Source organism: Pan troglodytes, chromosome 12 (assembly GCF_028858775.2).
Source record: "Pan troglodytes isolate AG18354 chromosome 12, NHGRI_mPanTro3-v2.0_pri, whole genome shotgun sequence".
NCBI lineage: Eukaryota > Metazoa > Chordata > Mammalia > Primates > Hominidae > Pan > Pan troglodytes.
In genome coordinates, this window is record NC_072410.2 from 49,215,134 (window position 1) to 49,238,424 (window position 23,291).

The following is a 23,291-nucleotide window of genomic DNA, read 5'->3' on the forward strand; positions in this document are numbered from 1 at the left end:
GGCCAGGCTGGTCTCAAACTCCTGACCTCAGGTGATCCACCCTCCTCGGCCTCCCAAAGTGCTGGGATTATAGGTGTGAGCCATCACGCCTGGCCAGAAACAATAATCTTTATATTACTTAGAACTGTGTCACCATCTTTGGCAACTCTATCATTCTGATGACATTTTGGCAATGAATTCCACATTGTTAGTAGCCTGCTTCTAAGGAAGAAACTCACTTCCAAATGAAGGAAATGAGACAAAAGGTTGATGCCTAAAGGGATTTACTGTCCTTATCCATGCCTTATGGACCATAACTATGCTAAACCTAAAAAATAAATAAATAAATAAAGTGAGTGAGCTATTTACTGAAAAGTGTTATGGCATAAGCTGGGGAACACCACTTTCTGAGTCTACAATGCTTTCTTATGGGATTTGGGATATGCTCTGAACCATAGATGGTACTTGCCTATACCGAGTACCAGATAGAACGCATGCATTTGGGAACAAAGAAGCTTTTTAAGAAGTTTTTGCTTTCAACTTTTGTGACTATGAGTGTTGTTAGATGGAAGATCTTAGAAATAAGAAAGGGACAATTCTACCAGGGACAGGAGCCACCTAGCTACTTAACAGTTTTTATATCACTAAAGCAAAACATAGAGCAGCTTACAGAGTGCTGACTAAATCTATGATAGACCTGAATTATCCACAACAAATAAGGTTACTTTTTAAAAGGAGTATGATTAACACCTAGAGGCATTAATTTCTATCACTGGGCATGGCAAAGTGACCTCTAAAGAAAGTCCAGTCAAGAAATTAATAAAAAATGACCTTGGCCAGGCGCAGTGGCTCACGCCTGTAATCCCAACACTTTGGGAGGCCAAGGTGGGCGGATCACAAGGTCAAGAGATCGAGATCATCCTGGCCAACATGGTGAAACTCCATCTCTACTAAAAATACAAAAATTAGTTGGGTGTGGTGGTGCGCGCCTGTAGTCCCAGCTACTTGGGAGGCTGAGGCAGGAGAATCCTTGAACCCGGAAGGTGCAGGTTGCAGTGAGCCAAGATTGCACCACTGCACTCCAACCTGGAGACAGAGTGAGACTCCATCTCAAAAAAAAAAAAAAAAAGGACCTCAACCTTAGTCTGAGACAACTTAGGAATATTTGTACCACTCTATCAGGCAAAAAGGAAAAAGAAAAAAAAAAAGCTGTAGCCTCCAATTCTATTTGGTCGTTCCCGTAGTTATTGTTAGAATACTGATTTATTAATTTTCTTTCTCCATCGGTATATATTAAGCTTGATAGCAATGGCTGAATATGCCATGCAGTTCACAGGTTGGAGAAAATTAACAGCAACAATTGGACAAAATTACAATGGACCCAGAGCAGAAATGACTATTACATGGCGATGGACCTGAGACAAATAAAGAATTTTTTGAAGTTCTCAAAAACTTTGTTTGGATGCAGTAGTCTTAAGGTTACACTGGACTGCCCGTCTAGGGGAAGAAGTGAATACATAGCAAATAATGCCTGCTTCCGGGAAAGGAAAAAAGCACTGGAGAGGGGTAGAGGAACTTGTTAATTCAGACTAATGGGTAAGCAGTCATGTAGTTAACATACGATTCTTTGTACCTTAAAATGTTTTGTACAAAAAACAAACAAACAAACAAAAAAACACCTCACAAAATTTTACTTTTGACCCACAGTGTTGAAAATAACTTATTACTAAACCAAATAATATCGATTCTTTGATAAAAAGTTTATATGAACCATAAATCATGGCCTCTATAAATTGATCCATTTGATGACAGTAGAAGTTTAAAATATGCTTTTTTTTTGTTTTTGGAAACGGAGTCTCGCTGTGTCGCCCAGGCTGGAGTGCAGTGGCACGATCTCGGCTCACTGCAAGCTCCGCCTCCTGAGTTCATGCCATCCTCCTGCCTCAGCCTCCCAAGTAGCTGGGACTACAGGCACCCGCCACAGTGTCCGGCTATTTTTTTTTTTTTTTGTATTTTTAGTAGAGACGGGGTTTCATTGTGTTAGCCAGGACGGTCTTGATCTCCTGACCTCGTGATCTGCCCACCTTGGCCTCCCAAAGTGCTGGGATTACAGGCGTGAGCCACCGCGCACTGCTTTTATAGCTGTTTCCTCTCTTGTGTTTCTGCCACCACCATGAGAACACCACACTCTAGGATAGCTATTGACCCATTAGCCTGAGTCTCAGAAAGAAGTATCTGGAACAGACCCAAACCATTTCTGCAGCTTACAGCCAGCCCAGCCAAAGTCCAATTGACCCATAAGCCTGTGAGTAAGAAAAACAAATGTCTGCTGTTATAAACCATAGAGATTTTTTAGGTTGTTTGTTATACTGTATCACTGTAACAACAGGTAACCAACACATAAAGGTGTTCTTTGTGATAATTTATTAAACTATATATATATTTTTGGTATGCTTTAATTTCACAAGAAAAATGTTCAAGAATTATAACCATCTTAGTATATAAATGCACTTACTTAAATTCAATGCAATTTAAATGCTGAACCAAACAATTTTCTTTACATTTAGGTATATTCCATCTACGTGTGTAGGTGGACAAGTTTTTTGTATAAGTAGAGAAACTTAAGATGTACTTTGAGTAGACTTGTCCAAAATAGTAAATATTTTAAAAATTAGTAAAGTCTCCATCTTCATTTGGGGAAGAATGGAAACTTAATTGTTAATTTTCCTGCTACTTACCCAAAAAAAGAAAATAATTTACAATTTGGTCTAATTCTAAATGTTACATGGTAAAAGTACTATCAAAATATCACTGAAACTATAGCATATAAAACACTCTAAATGTTCACCTTATGGTAGAGACTGCTACCTATTCACCAAAATCCATTTCTTCTTCATTTTGGAAAACACAGCTAAACTACATTCCTGGCCAGTGGAAAGTGATTTGGGTTACTTCCAGACCTGACCTGTAAACATCTCCTATATGTGCTCCTCCATGCTTTTTGTTCCTTCCAGTTGACCATGAAGGTAAATCCAACATAACCTTGGGTTATATATTTTAAAGAAAACAGAGCAAGAAGACAACCTGGGTCTCTGGTGATTGCTTTATAAGTAAGAGATAAACTGCTATTGTGTTTGCACTATCACATGTTTATGCATCTATTTGTTATAGTATTTAGTATATACATACTCTCCCTATAGAAGCACTATATAGTAACAACATTACTGTTACTGTAATACAAGATAATTTATCTGCCATTTTAAAAGCAGATCTCAATTACTTTCAAGTTGTTATGAACTACTTGCATTTTTATTGCAAATATGATGAGACAAAACTAAGTTTTAACACAAACAGCATGAGTTCTACATGTTAACTTGCTTGAAATTAAGATAAAATATAATAAATCATATTCTGTTGACAGCTATGCAAATAAAAGACAGATACAATCATATGGACCCTAATTCTTAAATTAAAATTAGGTTTTCTGACTAGAAAGACACAACCACAAATTTCTAAGATAACTACACAAAAGAGCTGGTCTAACAATCTAAAATGCAATCACATTCTCTTACCATCTGTGCCACGAGAAAAAGTAACCTGTTGGACTGAAGATGATGAGACAAACTTGACAGGAGCTTTGCGTAGCTTCTGGTTACCAGGCTCTATAATTTCATGTCCACGATCTTCAGCATTAATAAAAATCTCAGATGAAAATAGGGTCTTTTCTGGACTTTCTGTTGTTATCTGAGTGACTGCATCAGATGACAATTTTTCAGAGAAAGCAGAAAGTGGAGTCTTCATCTTCTCTGGTAATCTGACCAAAAAAGAGAAAGAATACAGCAGATTATATCCTTGGCCTATTAGAGACTGAAATCTCTTTCCAAAAGTGGTTTCAAGGAATATTTAAGTAGCTATAGGAATATATTGTGGACACATCAATGTCAAACGTTATTAAGGTAAAATTTCAGCAGTACCCTTTATTTTGTTTGATACAATGTTATCACACATGTTTACTTTTATCTTAAAACCTACTTTTAATTTAGAATGTTAAATTATATAATTTAGTTGAGGAAATGCTATTTTTCAGGTGAATTGAAAATACATTTTTTTAAATTACTAGATGTCCACCATAAATTAGGGGACTGTGCTAAAAGCACACAGTGTACAAAGATAAACAAGAAACAGAGCATTCTGTCAAGGAGTTCTGGGAGAACTAGGAGTTTTCAAGGTTGCAGTTATATCTTGAGATCATAGGGAATTAATATTAAAACAGAGTGGAGCAAGTAAATAATTGAACACATAAATAATTGGAAAGAAGAAGCAAATTTTGCTTTAAGAAGAAGTCCAGATAACAGATGTGAATACCTCCCACCAAAGAAGGTTAAGCTTAACCTTCCCCTCCTCCTTTGTGTATGCACTGAACTAAGTGACTGGATTTCAAAAAACAGAGTATAAGAAGGAAGAAATAGTAACTTATTTCCATCTTGGAGACACCTAGCAAGCACTGCCTTATCCAAGTGATCAGTTAACATCACCAGTGATGATGTGGATACCACATATGCAACCTAGACAATACCATTCCAGACACAGAAACAGGCAATTTCACGACGAAGACACCAAAAGCAATTGCAACGAAAGCAAAAACTGACAAGTGGGATCTAATTAAACATAAGAGCTTCTGCACAGCAAAAGAAAAATTATCAACAGAGCAAACAGACAACCTACAGAATGGAAGAAAATATTTGCAAACTATGCATCTGATAAAGGTCTAGTATCCAGCATTTACAAGGAACTTAGTGGGCAAAGGACACGACAGACACTTTTTAAAAGAAGATATATATGCGGCCACCACGCATATGAAAAAAGCTCAATATCACTGATTACATAAATGCAAATCAAAACCACAATGAGATACCATTTCACATCAATTAGAATGGCTGTTATAAAAAAGTCAAAATATAACAGATGCTGTCAAGGTTGCAGAGAAAAGGGAGTGGTTATACACTGTTTGTGGAAGTGTAAATTAGTTCAACCATTGTAGAAAGCAGTGTGGCAATTCCTCATAGAGCTAAAACCAGACGTACCATTTGACTCAGCAATCCATTGCTGTGTACATACCCAAAGAAATATATGTCATTCTACCATAAAGACACGTGCACACAAATGTTCATTATAGTACTATTCACAATAACAAAGACATGAATCAACCTAAATGCCCCATAAATGACAGACTGGATAAAGAAAATGTGGTACACTTACACCATAGAATACTATGCAGCCATATAAAAGAACAAGATCATGTCTTTTGCAGAACATGGATGGAGCTGGAGGTCATTATCCTTAGCAAACTAATGCAGGAACAGAAAACCAAATACTGCATCCTCACATTTATAAGTGGGAGCTAAATGATGAGAACTCATGGACACAAAGAGGGGAACAACAGACACTGGGGCCTACTTGAGGGTGGAGGGACAGGGGAGACAAAAAAAAAAAAAAAAAAAAAACTACTGGTACCAGGCTTAGTACCTGGGTGATGACATAATCTGTAAAACAAACCCCCATGACACAAGTTTACCTATAGAACAAATTGGAACATGTACCCCCTGAACCTAAAAGTTTAAAAATAAAAAATAGGTCAGGCGCGGTGGCTCACGCCTGTAATCCCAGTATTTTGGGAGGCTGAGGTGGGTGGATCACCTGAGGTCAAAAGTTCGAGACCAGCCTGGCCAACATGGTGAAACCCCATCTCTACTAATAATACAAAAATTAGCCAGGCGTGGTGGTGCATGCCTGTAATCCCAGCTACTCAGGAGGCTGAGGCAGGAGAATCACTTGAACCCAGGGGGCAAGGGTTGCAATGAACCGAGATTGCGCCATTGCACTCCAACTTGGGCGACAAGAGCAAAACTCTGTCTTCAAAAAAATAAAAATAAAAATAAAATGAAAAAAACAGATGTTAACAACAGGAAAAGCTAGAAGAGAGGTATAAGGAACTCTACTATACGTGTTTCTTTTTTGTAACTCTAAAATTACTTGAAAATAAGGCCTGGCACAGTGCCTCACACCTGTGATCCCAGTTCTTTGGGAGGCTGAGGCAGGAGGATCACTTGAGCCAAGGAGTTAGAGGTCACCCTGGGCAATGCGGCAAGATCGTCTCTACAAAACATAAAAAAAATAGGCACAGTGGCATGCGCCTATAGTCCCAGCAACTGAGGAGGCTGAGGCAGGAGGACTGCTTGAGACCAAGAGTTCGAGGCAGCAGTGAGCCGTGACTGCACCACTGTACTCCAGAGCCTGGGTAACAGAGCAACACCTTGTCTCTATAAGAAAAAAAAAAAAGAATAAAACTTTCAAAAAATCACTTGAAAATAAAGTTTCAAGAAAAGAGAATAATGTTATATTGTATTAGAGTAATATCTAGAATATATCACAAAAGTAGAACTTTTGAGTCTCTACCATACGTCTACCATTCACTAATTGAAAAGGACAATTATGAGAAAAGAAAAAAAGGTCAATTTCCCTTATGAACATAAATACAAAAATCCTAAACAAAATGTTAGACAACAAAATGTAATGCATGTGTGTGTATGCTGTGTGCTTGCTCTCACTTTACACAAACATACATTTGTGTGTAGTTGCATCTCTACCATGATAGTTTACCCCAGGAATGCAAGGTGAGTTAACATTAAAAAAAAAAGTGATTAACCACCTCAACAGAATAAAGGAGAAACACACATGACCCTATCAATACAGGCAGAGACAGCATTTAATAAAACTCAGTAACTATGCATGACAAAAACTCACAGCAAAGAGAAACTACAAAAAACCCTAAAGCAATCATTGTTTTTACAGTAGAATGTTGAGAATATTGCCTGTGAGATTAGGAACAAAATAAGGATGCCAACTCTTACCGCTTCTATTCAATATTTTAGTAAAGGTGTTAAATGGTATTAGCAGTAAGGCAAGAAAAAAGAAGAGGTATGGATAAGAAAGGAAGAAATAATAGTAACTTTTCATATTTGATATAATTGTGTACACAGAAAAATCTGAAAGAATCTACATGTAACTTACTAGGATGTAAGTAAATTTTTAGAAAAGTTGCAAGATACAAGTTCAAATTTTTTTAAGTCCATTAGATTTTTCTTTATCATAGAAGTTATAAAATTAAAATCTAAAAAGTATGTCATAAAAATAGTACCAAAAATATCAAATACCTAATAAAGTATAATAAAAGATGAAAAAACTTTACATAGAATACTATTGATATATTATAGAGAGAAGGGTGATCTAAATGGGTCTTCCATTTCCAAGTAGGATGTAGTAGGGTAGATACGATGCAGTAGGTAGCCATATACCATCACTCCTACTTTAACAAACAAAATGAATGAATTATAAAAATCACATTTAAAAAAAAAAGTCTTACAGCTATAGAAGCAATGAGGAAATATTACCAACTAATATGCGAGAGAGAGATATTTGGTGACTCTATGCAAGGGCTTGGTGTAGGTAGACATAATCTACTGACAAAGAGAAATCACCGAGCTTTTGATGAACATGAAGGCTGTCACGATGGTGTGACATGATGGAAGCTAGCAGAATACCCATCTGATTTCCCCCACAAGACATTTCCTGAGTGTTGGGGTGGTATGGGAGGCTGGGGGCTGAGTCAGAGTAATAGACTGAAATCTCATTCATACTCATGGCACTATAAGAAACCAAGTCCCACTAGATGGAGAGGCCTGGGACAAACACACATCAGCTCTCCTCCTTAAAACATTTGCCAAATGTTGTACGTGCTTAAGGCAGGGGGCTTAATAACTAATACTTGAGGGAGAGAACTTTTAAAGGTAAGGAATTAAAGACTCACTAGACTCTCAGTCAAAAGTCAGAAGGGCCAACCCCAATAAAGGGGCTGAGTCAGAAAAACAGTAAAATTATTTGCAAGAGTACTAATGAAATGAATTTCCCTTGAGAAAGTTTAACTGCAACAAATGCATGACTGTTGTTCCCCTTACAACATTTACCATATTCTAAAGTTGTGAGGTCAAAGAGTCTAAAGAGCTGAGTTCAAACACCTGAAAGCCTCACCTGAGTTCTTACAATATTTAATTGTTGAAAAACCAAAGATCTGTCAGGCTTAAAGCAAAAATTGTTTTTTGTATTCCATGTCTTTGCTATTGTGAATAGCAATAATATGATATTGATTATACGTGTTTTTTCAGTAGAATGATTTATTTTGTTTTGGGTATATACCCAGTAATGGGACTGCTGAGTTGAATGGTAGTTCTGTTTTAAGTTCTTTAAGGAATCTCCACAGTTTTCCCCAGTGGCTGAACTATGTTATGTTCCCACTAAGAGTGTACAAGCCTTCCCTTTCTTCTGCAACCTCACCAACATCTGTTATTTTTTTTACTTTTTATTAATAGACATTCTGACTAACATGAGATGGTATCTCATTGTGGTTTTGATTTGCACTTCTTGAATGATTAGTAATGTGGAACATTTTTTCATATATTTGTTGGCTGCAAGTATGTCTTCTTTTGAGAAGCGTCTGTTCATGTCCTTTGCCCATTTTTTAAATAGGGTTGTTCTTTGCTTGTTGAACTGCTTAAGTTCCTTACAGATTCTGGATATTAGACCTTTGTTGGATGCACAGTTTGCAAATATTTTGTCCCATTCTGTACGTTGTTCATTTACTATGCTGATGGTTTCTTTTGTCGTGAAGAAGTTTTTTATTACTGACTCAGTTTCAGAACTCATTATTGGTCTGTTCATGATTTCCATTTCTTCCTGGCTCAATCTTGGGAGATTGTATATTTCCAGGAATTTATCCATTTCTTCTAGGTTTCCTAGTTTGTGTGTGAATAGGTGTTCATAATAGTCTCTGAGTTTGTGTGTGTGTGTGTGTGTGTGTGTATTTCTGTGGAGTCAGTGATAATGTCACCTTTGTCATTTCTGATTGTACTTATTTTGTCTTCTTTTTTCTTTAACAATTTAGTGGTCTGTCAATCTTGTTTATTCTTTGGAAGAATCAACTTTTGGTTTAGTTAATCCTTTGTATGGATTTTCGCATCTCAATTTCATACAGTTCAGCTCTAATTTTGGTTATTTATTTTCTTCTGTTAGCTTTGGGGTTGGCTTGCTCTTGTTTTTCTAGTCCCTCTAGATGCAAATATCCTCAATCTCTATTATCCTCTTATTTACAATATCCAACACACAAAACATTATGTAACATATGAAGCAGGAAAAAATGATCAAAAATTGAGAGGAAAAAATAGTCAAGAAAAACTGATTTACAGGGGATTTAGCTACTAGTTAGCACAAAAAGACTTCGAAATGGTTATTAATATATTGAGAGCAAAAGATAAAGGGAAATAGATAAAATATGGAAAATCTCAACAGAAAACTACAATCTATTAAAAAAAGAAATGAATATTTCAGAATAAAAAATACATTATCTAAAATCTGATTCAACTGTAGTAGAAGCAAACAGACACTGTGTAAAAATAATTTGTAAATTCAAAAAGTCTACAGAAAACTGCCAAACATAAAAAGAACGAACGGATGACAGCATAAGAGACTCACAGGGCACAGTCATATAATCCAATACATGTGTAATCTTACTCCTAGGAGAAGAGGGAAGAGTGCAGAAACAATATTTATGAGTTAATGGGTAAGAATTTTCCAAAACAGGTAGAAGACTTAATCTACTGTGTTAAGAAGCTCAGTGAACACAAAGTAATACTAAGAAAAACCAACTCTTGGGGCATCAAAGCCAAACTGCTGAAAATCAAAGGTGCAAAAATAACAACGACACTTGGCCTTTCAACAAAGATAGTAGCTCTTTAAAGTGCTGAAATAAAAACCTACAATTCTATAACCAACTGAAATACATTTTTTAAACCAAACAAATAAAAACTAAGATAATCCCCAGAAGACTTCAGGAAATACTAAAGGAAATTTTTTAGGCTGAAGGAAAATGATCCAACATAGTACAGAACTGCTAGAAAGAATGCAGAACACTTAAAGGATGTGTGTATGTAAATATATACATGTACATATACATACATACACTTGTGTATATATACATATTTTACATTGCTTTATATTTCTTATATACATATATATGGAAAAGAATGTTGTTTGTTCAAAGCAACAATAATAATGTCCTGTGGGATTTAGAACATGTAGAACAGAAATATGTGACAACAAAAGCACAAATAGGAGGAGTGAGTAAATAGAGTTCAACTGTCCTAAGATACTTTGCTGCTCATAAAGTGAAAAAAGTACTAATTTAAGGTAAACTATAAAGTCAAGGAAGTATATTATAATCTCTAGAATAACCACTAAAAGAAAAAAAAGTAAAACAAGCCAATAGAGAAAATAGCATGGAATAAAAATAATTAATTAATCTAAAATAATAGAGGATAGCAAAATCAACTAGCTCAATAATTATATTAAATGTAAATGAACTAAATATCTCAGTTATAAGATAAAGATTAACAGACAAGATTAAAAATGAGTAACATTCAACCACATGACATTGACAAGTGATGCACTTTACTGTGAGGTCACAGATAGGTTGAAAGTAAAAGGAGAGAAAAGATATATTAATCATAAAGTAACAAAAAATAAGCTTCCTATTCTCTTTCCCCTCTCCTGTGTTTCTATTCTCCCTTTCTTTTATCTTTCCCATCCCAAACAATACAATCTTAAAACCATTAGGTAGGCAGAACAAGGCGGGAATCTATAGCAAATGGAGTGACAATGGGCCAGAGCAAGGTATCAGAATCTCATTAGGGTAAGGAAGGTGCCCATGTAAAGAAGTGTCCTAGCACAGAGTATTAGAATTCAAGCAGGGCAAGAAGACAGTCTCTGCAGAGGTGTGGCCTAGTGTGCAATAAAAGCACCAAATCAGGATATGGAGGGCTTCCATGAAGAGGGAGGCCCACCAGACATGTGGAGTTAGAGTCCAAGCAGAATGAGGTAGGTGTCTCCACACTGGGGTGGCCTTACATGGAGTGGCAGAGCTGCAGTAGAGAAGGAAAATACCTACATAGAGAGATAGCCTAGGTTGGGCAGTCAGATTTCCTGCAGGATGAGAAGGGTGTCATACAGGGTAAGGGCAGTGTGGTGAGTCACTACTCAAGCAGGGTGACAGGAGTCAGTCTGACCTTGAATGTCAGAACCTGAGTGAGGAGGCTGTCTAAATGGTGTAGCCTGACATCTTGAGTCAAATCTTAAACAAGATGAGGGCATCCAAGTAGAGGGAGACCAATGTGAGGTGTCATGAGCCTATGCAGCATGAGGAAGAAATCCATGTGAGGGGGTAGTTCAGCATGGGGAGTCAGAACCTATGTGGGGTGGGGAGAGTGTCCATATGTTGAGGGTGATGAGCATTCTGACACAGGGAAGTCAGAGACCAAGTAGGGAGGGGTGGTATACATGTTGAGGAGTGGTCTAGCATGGAATGCCAAAGCCCAAGCAGGGTGAAAAGAGCATCCACCCAAGGAGACAGACAATAAAGTGTTTGAATCCAAGTGGAGAGTTAGGGTCACCCTTGCTGGGGAGAGGTTGGCAAGAAATGAGAGAATTCGTTATATAAAGCACACTGGAAGTGAGGTTACTCACTATTAGATATGAAAGTTACAAAAACAAAGAAAAAAGTAAAAAATTAGATGAACATATGGTTTTTAATATATACAGATAGAGAAATAAATATTAATGTAAATAAGTGTAGGGCTGGGAGCAACACATATGCCTAGTGTTTAAATCCTAACCTCTAAATAGCACATTCCACTGGAAGAACAGGCTTCTTGGAGAAGTAGTTGATTCCAGAGCTGGAGAAGGAAAAGTATAAGATGAGCCTGAAATATCTTGTGCCAGAAAGCAAAGACATGATCAAAAGATGACGGGGACATACAAAAAGGATATAGAGCCAGCTTGAAGGGGCTGCCACTGGCCACCAAATCTGTATTTTGAGCATCAAAACAAATTACAATAGTAACAATAAATAGAATAAGAAAACTTGGTTTTGTACAATGTAAAAATTTGCAAGTCTGAAATCTAATAAAGAATTTGTATCCAGAATAAAGATTCTCTAAATTCAACAGTAAAAAAAATGCAATTAGAAAATGAGCAAAACAATTTTAATACAAAACATATAGATAGTAAATGGGCATATTAAAAATGTTCATTGTCAGTAGTAGAGAAATGCAAATTAAAGCAATAATGAGATAACCCCTATATACCAATCAGGAAGGCTAAATTAAAAAAAAAAAAACTGACAGTGGACAGGTGTGGTAGCTTACGCCTGTAATCCCAGCACTTTGGGAGGCCAAGGTGGGCGGATCACAAGGTCAGGAGTTCAAGACCAGCCTGACCAATATGGTGAAACCCCATCTCTACTAAAAATATAAAAATTAGCCAGGCGTGGTGGTACGCACCTGTAGTCCCAGCTACTCGGGAGGCTGAGGCAGGAGACTCGCTTGAACCCGGGAGGCAGAGGTTGCAGTGAGCTGAGATCCTGCTACTGAGCTGAGATCATGCTACTGCACTCCAGCCTGGGTGACAGAGTGAGACTCCATCTCAAAAAAATAAAAATATAAAAAATACTGACAGTATAAATGCTGATGAAGATGTGGAGGAACTTGATCTCTCACACATTGTTATTGGAAATGCAAAATGTTATAACCACTCTGGAAAACACTCTGGCAGTTTCCTATAAAATTAAACATATACTTACATACAACTCAATAATCACACTCCTGGGTCTTAATCCTAGTGCAGTTTCTCAACCTTAGCACTGACATTTTGAAATAATTCTTTGTTGTGGAGGACTGTCTTGTGCATTATAGGATATTCCACAGCACCTCTGTCTTTTATTTACTAGACACCAGTAGCATTTCTTTCCTAGTCATTACAATCAAAAATGTCTTCAGACATTTCCCATGTTCCCTGAGAGGTAAAATCACTCCTAGTTGAGACCCACTGTCATAGAGAAATAAAAAACTTATGGTCATGTAATAACAAGTACATGAGGGATTCCCGGGCAAGATGGCCAAATAGAACAGCTCCAGTCTGCAGCTCCCAGGAAGACCAACGCAGAAGGCAGGTGATTTCTGCATTTCCGACTAAGGTACCCAGTTCATCTCATTGAGACTGGTTAGACAGTGGGTGCAGCCCACAGAGGGTGAGCAGCAGCAGGGTGGGGTGTCGCCTCACTTGGGAAGCACAACGGGTTGGGGAACTCCCTCCCCTAACCAAGGGAAGCCATGAGGACTGTTCCAGCCCAGATACTAGGCTTTTCCCACAGTCTTCGAAACCCACAGACCAGGAGATTCCCTTGGGTGCCTATGCCACCAGGGCCCTGGTTTCAAGCACAAAACTGAGCGGCCATTTGGGCAGACACCGAGATAGTTGCAGGAGTTTTCTTTTCATACTCCAGTGGCGCCTGGAATGCCAGCAAGACAGAACCGTTCACTCCTCTGGAAAGGGGGCTGAAGCCAGGAAGGCAAGTGGTCTAGCTCAGTGGATCCCACCCCCAAGGAGTCCAGCAAGCTAAGATCCACTGGCCTGAAATTCTGACTGCCAGCAGAGCAGCCTGAAGTCGACCTAGGATACTCAAGCTTTGTGAGAGGAGGGGCATCCACCATTACTGAGGCTTGAGTAGGCAGGTTTCCCCTCACAGTGTAAACAAAGCCGCTGGGAATTTCCAACTGGGTGAAGCCCAGACTGCCTCTCTAGATTCCTCCTCTCTGGGCAGGGCATCTCTGAAAGAAAGGCAGCAGCCCCAGTCAGGGGCTTATAGATAAAACTCCCATCTCCCTGGGACAGAGCACCTGGGGGAAGGGGCAGCTGTGGGCACAGCTTCAGCAGACTTAAACGTTCCTGCCTGCCAGCTCTGAATAGAGCAGCAGATCTCCCAGGACAGCCCTCGAGCTCTGCTAAGGGACAGACTGCCTCCACAAGTGGGTCCCTGACCCCTGTGCCTCCTGGTGGGGAGACACCTCCCAGCAGGGGTCGATAGACACCTCACACAGGAGAGCCCTGGCTGGCATCTGGCGGGTGCCCCTCTGGGAAAAAACTTCAGAGGTAGGAGAAGGCAGCAAACTTTGCTGTTCTGCAGCCTTCATTGGTGATACCCAGGCAAACAGGGTCTGGAGTGGACCCCCAGTAAACTCCAGCAGACCTGCAGCAGAGGGGCCTGACTGTTAGAAGGAAAACCAACAAACAGAAAGCAAAAGCATCAACATCAACAAAAAGAATGACCACGCAAAAACTCCAACTGAAGTTCACCAACAGCAAAGACCAAAGGTAGATAAATCCACAAAGATGAGGAAAAACCAGTGCAAAAAGGCTGAAAATTCCAAAACCAGAATGCCTCTTCTCCTCCAAAGGATCACAACTCTCACCAGCAACAAAACTGGATGGAGAATAAGTTTGACAAATTGACAGAAGTGGGCTTCAGAAGGTGGGTAATAACAAACTTCTCCGAGCTAAAGGAACATGTTCTAACCCAATGCAAGGAAGCTAAGAACATTGATAAAAGGTTAGAGGAATTGCTAACTAGAATAACCAGTTTAGAGATGAACATAAATGACCTGCTGGAGCTGAAAAAACACAGCATGAAAATTCGAGAAGCATACATAAGTATCAATAGCTGAATCGACCAAGTGGAAGAAAGGATATCAGAGACTGAAGATCAACTTCATGAAATAAAGTGTGAAGACAAGAAATATGGGACTATGTGAAAAGACTAAACCTACGTTTGATTGGTGTACCTGAAAGTGACAGAGAGAATGGAACCAAGTTGGAAAACACTCTGCAGGATATTATCCAGGAGAACTTCCCCAACCTAGCAAGACTGGCCAACATTCAAATTCAAGAAATACAGAGAACACCACAAAGATACTCCTCAAGAAGAGCAACCCCAAAACACATAATCGTCAGATTCACCAAGGTTGAAATGAAGGAAAAAATATTAAGGGCAGCCAGAGACAAAGGTCAGGTTACCCATAAAAGGAAGCCCATCAGACTAACAGCAGATCTCTTGGCAGAAACCCTACAAGCCAGAAGAGAGTGGGCGCCAACATTCAACATTCTTAAAGAAAAGAATTTTCAACCCAGAATTTCATATCCAGCCAAACTAAGCATCATAAGTGAAGGAGAAATAAAATCCTTTACAGACAGGTAAATGCTGAGGGATTTTGTCACCACCAGGCCTGCCTTACAAGAGCTCCTGAAGGAAGCACTAAATATGGCAAGGAAAAACCAGTACCAGTCACTGCAAAAATAATAATAATAATAATAAAATGTAAAGACCATCAACACTATGAAGAAACTACATCAACTAATGGGCAAAATAACCAGCTAGCATCATAATGACAGGATCAAATTCACACATAACAATAGTAACCTTAAATGTAAATGAGCTAAATGCCCCAATTAAAATGCACAGACTGGCAAACGGGATAAAGAGTCAAGACCCATTGGTGTGCTGTATTCAGGAGACGCATCTCATGTGCAAAGATACACACAGGCTCAAAATAAAGGGATGGAGGGAGATTTACCAAGCAAATGGAAAGCAAAAAATAACAACAACAACAAAACAACAAAAAAAACAGGGGTTGAAATCCTAGTCTCTGATAAAACAGACTTTAAACCAACAAAGATCAAAAAAGACAAAGAAGAGCATTACATAATGGTAAACGGATCAATGCAACAAGAAGAGCTAACTATCCTAAATATATATGCACCCAATACAAGAGCACCCAGATTCATAAAGCAAGTTCTTAGAGACCTACAAAGAGACTTAGACTCCCACACGGTAATAGTGGGAGACTTTAACGCCCCATTGTCAATATTAGACAAATCAACGAGACAGAAAATTAACAAGGATATTCAGGACTTGAACTCAGCTCAAGGATATTCAGGAATTGAACTCAGGTCTGGACCAAGCAGACCTAATAGACATCTACAGAACTCCACACCCCAAATCAACAGAATATACATTCTCCTCAGTACTACATAGCACTTATTCTAAAATTGACCACATAATTGGAAGTAAAACACTCCTCAGAAAATGCAGAAGAATGAAAATCATAACAAACAGTCCCTCAGACCACAGTGCAATCAAATTAGAACTCAGGATTAAGAAACTCACTCAGCCGGGTGCAGTGGCTCACATCTGTAACCCCAGCATTTTGGGAGGCCGAGGCAGGTGGATCACAAGGTCAGGAGATCGAGACCATCCTGGCTAACACAGTGAAACCCTGTCTCTACTAAAAATACAAAAAGAAATTAGCCAGGCGTGGTGGCAGGCACCTGTAGTCCCAGCTACTTGGGAGGCAGAGGCAGGAGAATGGCGTGAACCCAGGAGGCAGAGCTTGCAGTAAGCTGAGATCGCGCCACTGCACTCCAGCCTGGGCAACAGAGTGAGACTCGGAAAAAAAAAAAAAAAGAAGAAGAAGAAAGGAGGGCAGGGTGGAAAGAAAAGAAAAGAAATGAAAGGAAAGGGAAAGGGAAAGGAAAGGAAAAGAAAAGAGAAAAGAAAACTCAAAACCACACAACTACATGGAAACTAAATAACCTGCTCCTGAATGACTACTGGCTAAATAACGAAATCAAGGCAGCAAGAAATAAATTCTGTGAAACCAATGAGAACAAAGGCACAACATACTAGAATCTCTGGGACACATTTAAAGCAGCGTGTAGAGGGAAATTTATAGCACTAAATGCCCACAGGAGAAAGCAGGAAAGATCTAAAATCGACACCCTAACATCACAATTAAAAGAACTAGAGAAGCGAGGGCAAACAAATTCAAAAGCTAGCAGAAGACAAGAAATAGCTAAGATCAGAGCAGAACTGAAGGAAATAGAGACACGAAAAACCCTTCCAAAAAAATCAACGAATCCAGGAGCTGGTTTTTCGAAAAGATTAACAAAATAGATAGACCACTAGCCAGACTAATAAAGAAGAAAAGAGAGAAGAATCAAATAGACACAATAAAAAATGATAAAGGGCAGATCACCACTGATCCCACAGAAATACAAACTACCATCAGAGAATACTGCAAACACCTCTACACAAATAAACTAGAAAATCTAGAAGAAATGGATAAATTCCTCGACACATACACCCTCCCAAGACTAAACCAGGAAGAAGTCAAATCCCTTAACAGTCCAATGACAAGTTCTGAAATTGAGGCAATAATAGCCTACCAACCAAGAAAAGCCCAGGACCAGATGGATTCACAGCCGAATTCTACCAGAGGTACAAAGAGGAGCTGGTACCATTCCTTCTGAAACTATTCCAAACAATAGAAAAAGAGGGACTCCTCCCTAACTCATTTTATGAGGCCAGCATCATCATGATACCAAAACCTGGCAGAGACACAACAAAAAAGAAAATTTCAGGCCAATATACCTGATAAACATCGATGCAAAAATCCTCAATAAAATACTGGCAAACCTAATCCAGCAGCACATTCAAAAGCTTATCCACCAAGATCAAGTCGGCTCCATCCCTGGGATGTAAGGCTGGTTCAACATACACAAATCAATAAATGTAATCCATCACATAAACAGAACCAGTAACAAAAAACCACATGATTATCTCAATAGATGCAGAAAAGGCCTTTGACAAAATTCAACACCCCTTCATGCTAAAAACACTCAATAAACTAGGTATTGATGGAACATGTCTCAAAAAAATAAGAGCTATTTGTGACAAACCCACAGCCAATATCATACTGAATGGGCAAAAGCTGGAAGCATTCCCTTTGAAAACCGACACAATGCAAGGATGGCCTCTCTCACCACTGCTATTCAACACAGTATTGGAAGTTCTGGCCAGGGCAATCGGGCAAGGGAAAGAAATAAAGGGTATTCAAATAGGAAGAGAGGAAGTCAAATTATCTCTGTTTGCAGATGACACGATTGTATATTTAGAAAACCCCATCATCTCAGCCCAAAAACTCCTTAAGCTGATAGGCAACTTCAGCAAAGTCTCAGGATACAAAATCAATGTGCAAAAATCACAAGCATTCTTATACACCAATAATAGAGAGCCAAATCACGAGCAAACTCCCATTCACAATTGCTACAAAGAGAATAAAATACCTAGGAATAAAACATTCAATGGATGTGAAGGACATCTTCAAGGAGAACTACAAACCACTGCTCAAGGAAATAAGAGAGGACACAAACAAATGGAAAAACATTCCATGCTCATGGATAGGAAGAATCAATATTGTGAAATGGCCATACTGTCCAAAGTAATTTATAGATTCAATGCTATCCTCATCAAGCTACCAATGACTTTCTTCACAGAATTAGAAAAAACTACTTTAAAGTTCATATGGAACCAAAAAAGAGCCCGTATAGCCACAACAATCCTAAGCAAAAAGAACAAAGCTGGAGGCATCATGCTATCTGACTTCAAACTATACTACAAGGCTACAGTAACCAAAACAGCATGGTACTGCTACCAAAACAGATACACAGACCAATGGAACAGAGCAGGGGCTTCAGAAATAACACCACACATCTACAACCATCTGATCTTTGACAAACCTGACAAAAGCAATGGAGAAAGCATTCCCTATTTAATAAATAGTGTTGGGAAAACTGACAAGCCATATGCAGAAAAGTGAAACTGGATCCCTTCCTTACACCTTACACAAAAATTAACTCAAGATGGATTAAAGACTTAAATGTAAGACCTAAAACCATAAAAACTCTACAAAAAAACCTAGGCAATACCATTCAGGGACATAGGCATGGGCAAAGGCTTCATGACTAAAACACCAAAAGCAATGGCAACAAAAGCCAAACTTGACAAATTAGATCTAATTAAACTAAAGAGCTTCTGCACAGCAAAAGAAAATATCATTAGAGTAAACAGGCAACCTACAGAATGGTAGAAAATTTTGCAGTCTATCCATCTGAAAAAGGGCTGAGATCCACATAACTGGAAGTAAAACACTCCTCAGCAAATGCAAAAGAACAAAAATCAAGGAAACTTAATTTACTTAAGAATGAAAACAAGGAACTTAAACAAATGTACAAGAAAAAAACAAACAACCCCATCAAAAAGTGGGCGAAGGATATAAACAGACACTTTTCAAAAGAAGACATTTATGCAGCCAACAAACATGAAAAAAAGCTCATCATCACTGGTCATTAGAGAAATGCAAATCAAAACCACAATGAGATACCATCTCACACCAGTTAGAATGGCAATCATTAAAAAGTTGGGAAACAACAGATGCTGGAGAGGATGTGGAGAAACAAGAATGCTTTTATGCTGTTGGTAGGAGTGTAAATTAGTTCAACCATTGTGGAAGACAGTGTGGTGATTCCTCAAGGATCTAGAACTAGAATACCATTTGACCAGCAATCCCATTACTGGGTATATACCCCAACGATTATAAATCATTCTACTATAAAGACACATGCACACGTATGTTTACTGCAGCATTATTCACAATAACAAAGACTTAGAACCAACCCAAATCCCTATCAATATTAGACTGGATAAAGAAAATGTGGCACATATATACCATGGAATACTATGCAGCCATAAAAAAGAATGAGTTCATGTCCTTTGGAGGGACATGGATGAAGCTGGAAACCATCATTCTCAGCAAACTAACACAGGAATAGAAAACCAAACACTGCATGTTCTCACTCATAAGTGGGAGTTGAGAATATATGGGCACAGGGAGGGGAACATCACACACTGGGGCCTGTTGTGGGGTGGGAAGCAAGGGGAGAGATAACATTAGGAGAAATACGTAATGTAGATGATGAGTTGATGGGTGCAGCAAACCACCATGGCACATGTATACCTATGTAACAAACCTGAACATTCAGCACATGTATTCCAAAACGTAAAGTATAAAAAAAAAAAGTACATGAATGTTCATAACAGCTTTATTAGTAATAAGCATTGGAAACAATCTCCTTCAACAGGTGAATGGATAAACATACTGTATAAATTCCAAATAATGGAATACTGACCAATACAAAGAAATTAACTACTGATACACACAAGTTGAATGGATCTCCAGGTGAGTATGCTGAGTAAGAAGAACACATCTCAAAGTTTACATGTTATGTTCCATCTATATAACATGTTGGATTCCATCTATATAACTTCTCAAAATGACAAAATTATACAGTAGAAAAACAGATCACTGGCTTTCAGGGGTTAAAGAAGGCTGGCTTGAGGGAACAGGGTGTGACTAGAAAAGGGAAGGCACAAGGGAATTCCTTCACAGTGACAGAGCACTTCTGTATCTTGATTATGATGGTGGTTACATGAAGCTATACATGTGTTTAAATTTTACAGAATTATACATATATGCATTAGAATAACTGAGTGCATGCAAAAACTTGTGAAATCTGATTAGCGTCTGTAGTCCACTTGACTGTATTGTGCCAATATCAATTTACTGGTTTTGATAATGCATTATAGTTATGTAAGGACATTACCAATGGGGAAGCTGAGTAGGGACCTCCCTTGGCTATTTTTGTAACCTCTTGTGAGTCACATATTTTTCTTGTTAGTCTATATGTATTTTCAAATAAGAAGTTAAAAAGAAAAAAGGTAGAAATTGATCATAACTCATTGAATAAAATAAGAAAGATTCTGTACAGATACAAATTAATAAGTAAGTTTGCTGATGAATAAGATGTTTACATAATTTAAATATACCTTTCCATAAAACACTTAATTACAAAAGGGAAAAGAGTATCTTGTTTGGGGTATTAAGGTGCCTAAGAGCTTTCATGCCTACTGCGGGATGAAAAGGTACCTAATAGCCACAACCTTATTGAGTTTTAAAATGATAAAGGCACCTAACAGCCACAACTTTATTGAGTTTTAAAGTGATAAAGAGGACGTGGAAAAATAGGAACACTTTTACACTGTTGGTGGGACTGTAAACTAGTTCAACCATTGTGGAAGTCAGTGTGGCGATTCCTCAGGGATCTAGAACTAGAAATACCATTTGACCCAGCCATCCCATTACTGGGTATATACCCAAAGGATTATAAATCATTCTACTATAAAGACACATGCACACGTATGTTTATTGCGGCACTATTCACAACAGCAAAGACTTGGAACCAACCCAAATGTCCAACAATGATAGACTGGATTAAGAAAATGTGCCACATATACACCATGGAATACTATGCAGCCATAAAAAATGATGAGTTCATGTCCTTTGTAGGGACATAGATAAAATTGGAAATCATCATTCTCAGTAAACCATAGCAAGAACAAAAAACCAAACACCGCATATTCTCACTCATAGGTGGGAACTGAACAATGACAACACATGGACACAGGAAGGGGAACATCACACTCTGGGGACTGTTGTGGGGTTGGGGAAGGGGGGAGGGATAGCATTAGGAGATAAACCTAATGCTAAATGACGAGTTAATGGGTGCAGCACACCAACATGGCACATGTATACACATGTAACTAACCTGCACATTGTGCACATGTACCCTAAAACTTAAAGTATAATAATAATAAAATAAAAAATAAAAAAACAGTAAAATAAAGTGACAAAGGTACCTAACAGCCACAACCTTATTGAGTAAAGGTACCTAACAGTCAGGACCTTATTGACTTTTAAAGTGATAACTGTCAACAACAGAACAAATTAAAATTGCATGACACTTCACAGGATGCAAAGAGTAGAATTCAATGTTACTTCTTTGATTTTCCTACTTAAGATAACCAACCTCAGTGTAACCATGAGGAAACATCAGAGAAACCAAATTGAGGGACATTCCACAAGATAACTGGATTGTAATCTTCAGAAGTGTCAACATCATGAAAGTTAAGAAAAGACTAAAGAACTGTTCCAGACTAAAAGAAACGGAAGATACATGATAACTAAATGCAACATATGATTCTGAACTGCTTCCTTTTGTTATAAAAGACATTACTTAGTGACCTACAAAGAGACTTAGACTCCCACGCAATAATAATGGGAGACGTTAACACCCCACTGTCAACATTAGACAGATCAACAAGACAGAAAGTTAACAAGGATACCCAGGAATTGAACTCAGCTCTGCAGCAAGTGGACCTAATAGACATCTACAGAACTCTCCACCCCAAATCAACAGAATATACAATCTTCTCAGCACCACACCACACCTATTCCAAAACTGACCACATAGTTGGAAGTAAAGCACTCCTCAGCAAATGTAAAAGAACAGAAATTATAACAAACTATCTCTCAGACCACAGTGCAATCAAACTAGAACTCAGGATTAAGAAACTCACTCAAAACCGCTCAACTACGTGGAAACTGAACAACCTGCCCCTGAATGACTACTGGGTACATAACGAAATGAAGGCAGAAATAAAGATGTTCTTCGAAACTGACAAGAATAAAGACACAACATACCAGAATCTCTGGGACACATTCAAAGCAGTGTGTAGAGGGAAATTTATAGCACTAAATGCCCACAACAGAAAGCAGGAAAGATCCAAAATTGACACCCTAACATCACAATTAAAAGAACTAGAGAAGCAAGAGCAAACACATTCAAAAGCTAGCAGAAGGCAAGAAATAACTAAAATCAGAGCAAAACTGAAGGAAATAGAGACACAAAAAACCCTTCAAAAAATTAATGAATCCAGGAGCTGGTTTTTTGAAAAGATCAACAAAACTGATAGACTGCTAGCAAGACTAATAAAGAAGAAAAGAGAGAAGAATCAAATAGACACAATAAAAAATGATAAAGGGGATATCACCACTGATCCCACAGAAATACAAACTACTATCAGAGAATACTACAAACACCTCTACGCAAATAAACTAGAAAATCTAGAAGAAATGGATAAATTCCTCGACACATACACCCTCCCAAGACTAAACCAGGAAGAAGTTGAATCTCTGAATAGACCAATAACAGGATCTGAAATTGAGGCAATAATCAATAGCTTACCAATCAAAAAAAGTCAAGGACCAGATGGATTCACAGCCGAATTGTACCAGAGGTACAAGGAGGAGCTGGTACCATTCCTTCTGAAACTATTCCAATCAATAGAAAAAGAGGGAATCCTCCCTAACTCATTTTATGAGGCCAGCAACATCCTGATACCAAAGCCTGGCAGAGACACAACCAAAAAAGAGAATTTTAGACCAATATCCCTGATGAACATTGATGCAAAAATCCTCAACAAAATACTGGCAAACCGAATCCAGCAGCACATCAAAAAGCTTATCCACCATGATCAAGTGGGCTTCATCCCTGGGATGCAAGGCTGGTTCAACATT

General features: G+C 38.3%; 1 protein-coding gene across 11 annotated transcripts in view; it reads right to left on the minus strand.

Moving 5' to 3' along the window:
• Nucleotides 1–23,291, minus strand: part of ALMS1 (ALMS1 centrosome and basal body associated protein) — a 259,158-nt gene that overhangs the window by 111,957 nt on the left and 123,910 nt on the right. For all 11 annotated transcript variants that reach the window (XR_008546450.2, XR_010149365.1, XR_010149367.1 and 8 more), the window contains exon 10: nt 3,552–3,793. Coding sequence is in view for 5 of the 11 variants with exons in the window: in XM_016948786.3 (XP_016804275.3) it covers nt 3,552–3,793 (242 nt within the window). In the remaining 6 variants the exon portion in view is untranslated. The remainder of the gene's footprint in view (nt 1–3,551; nt 3,794–23,291) is intronic.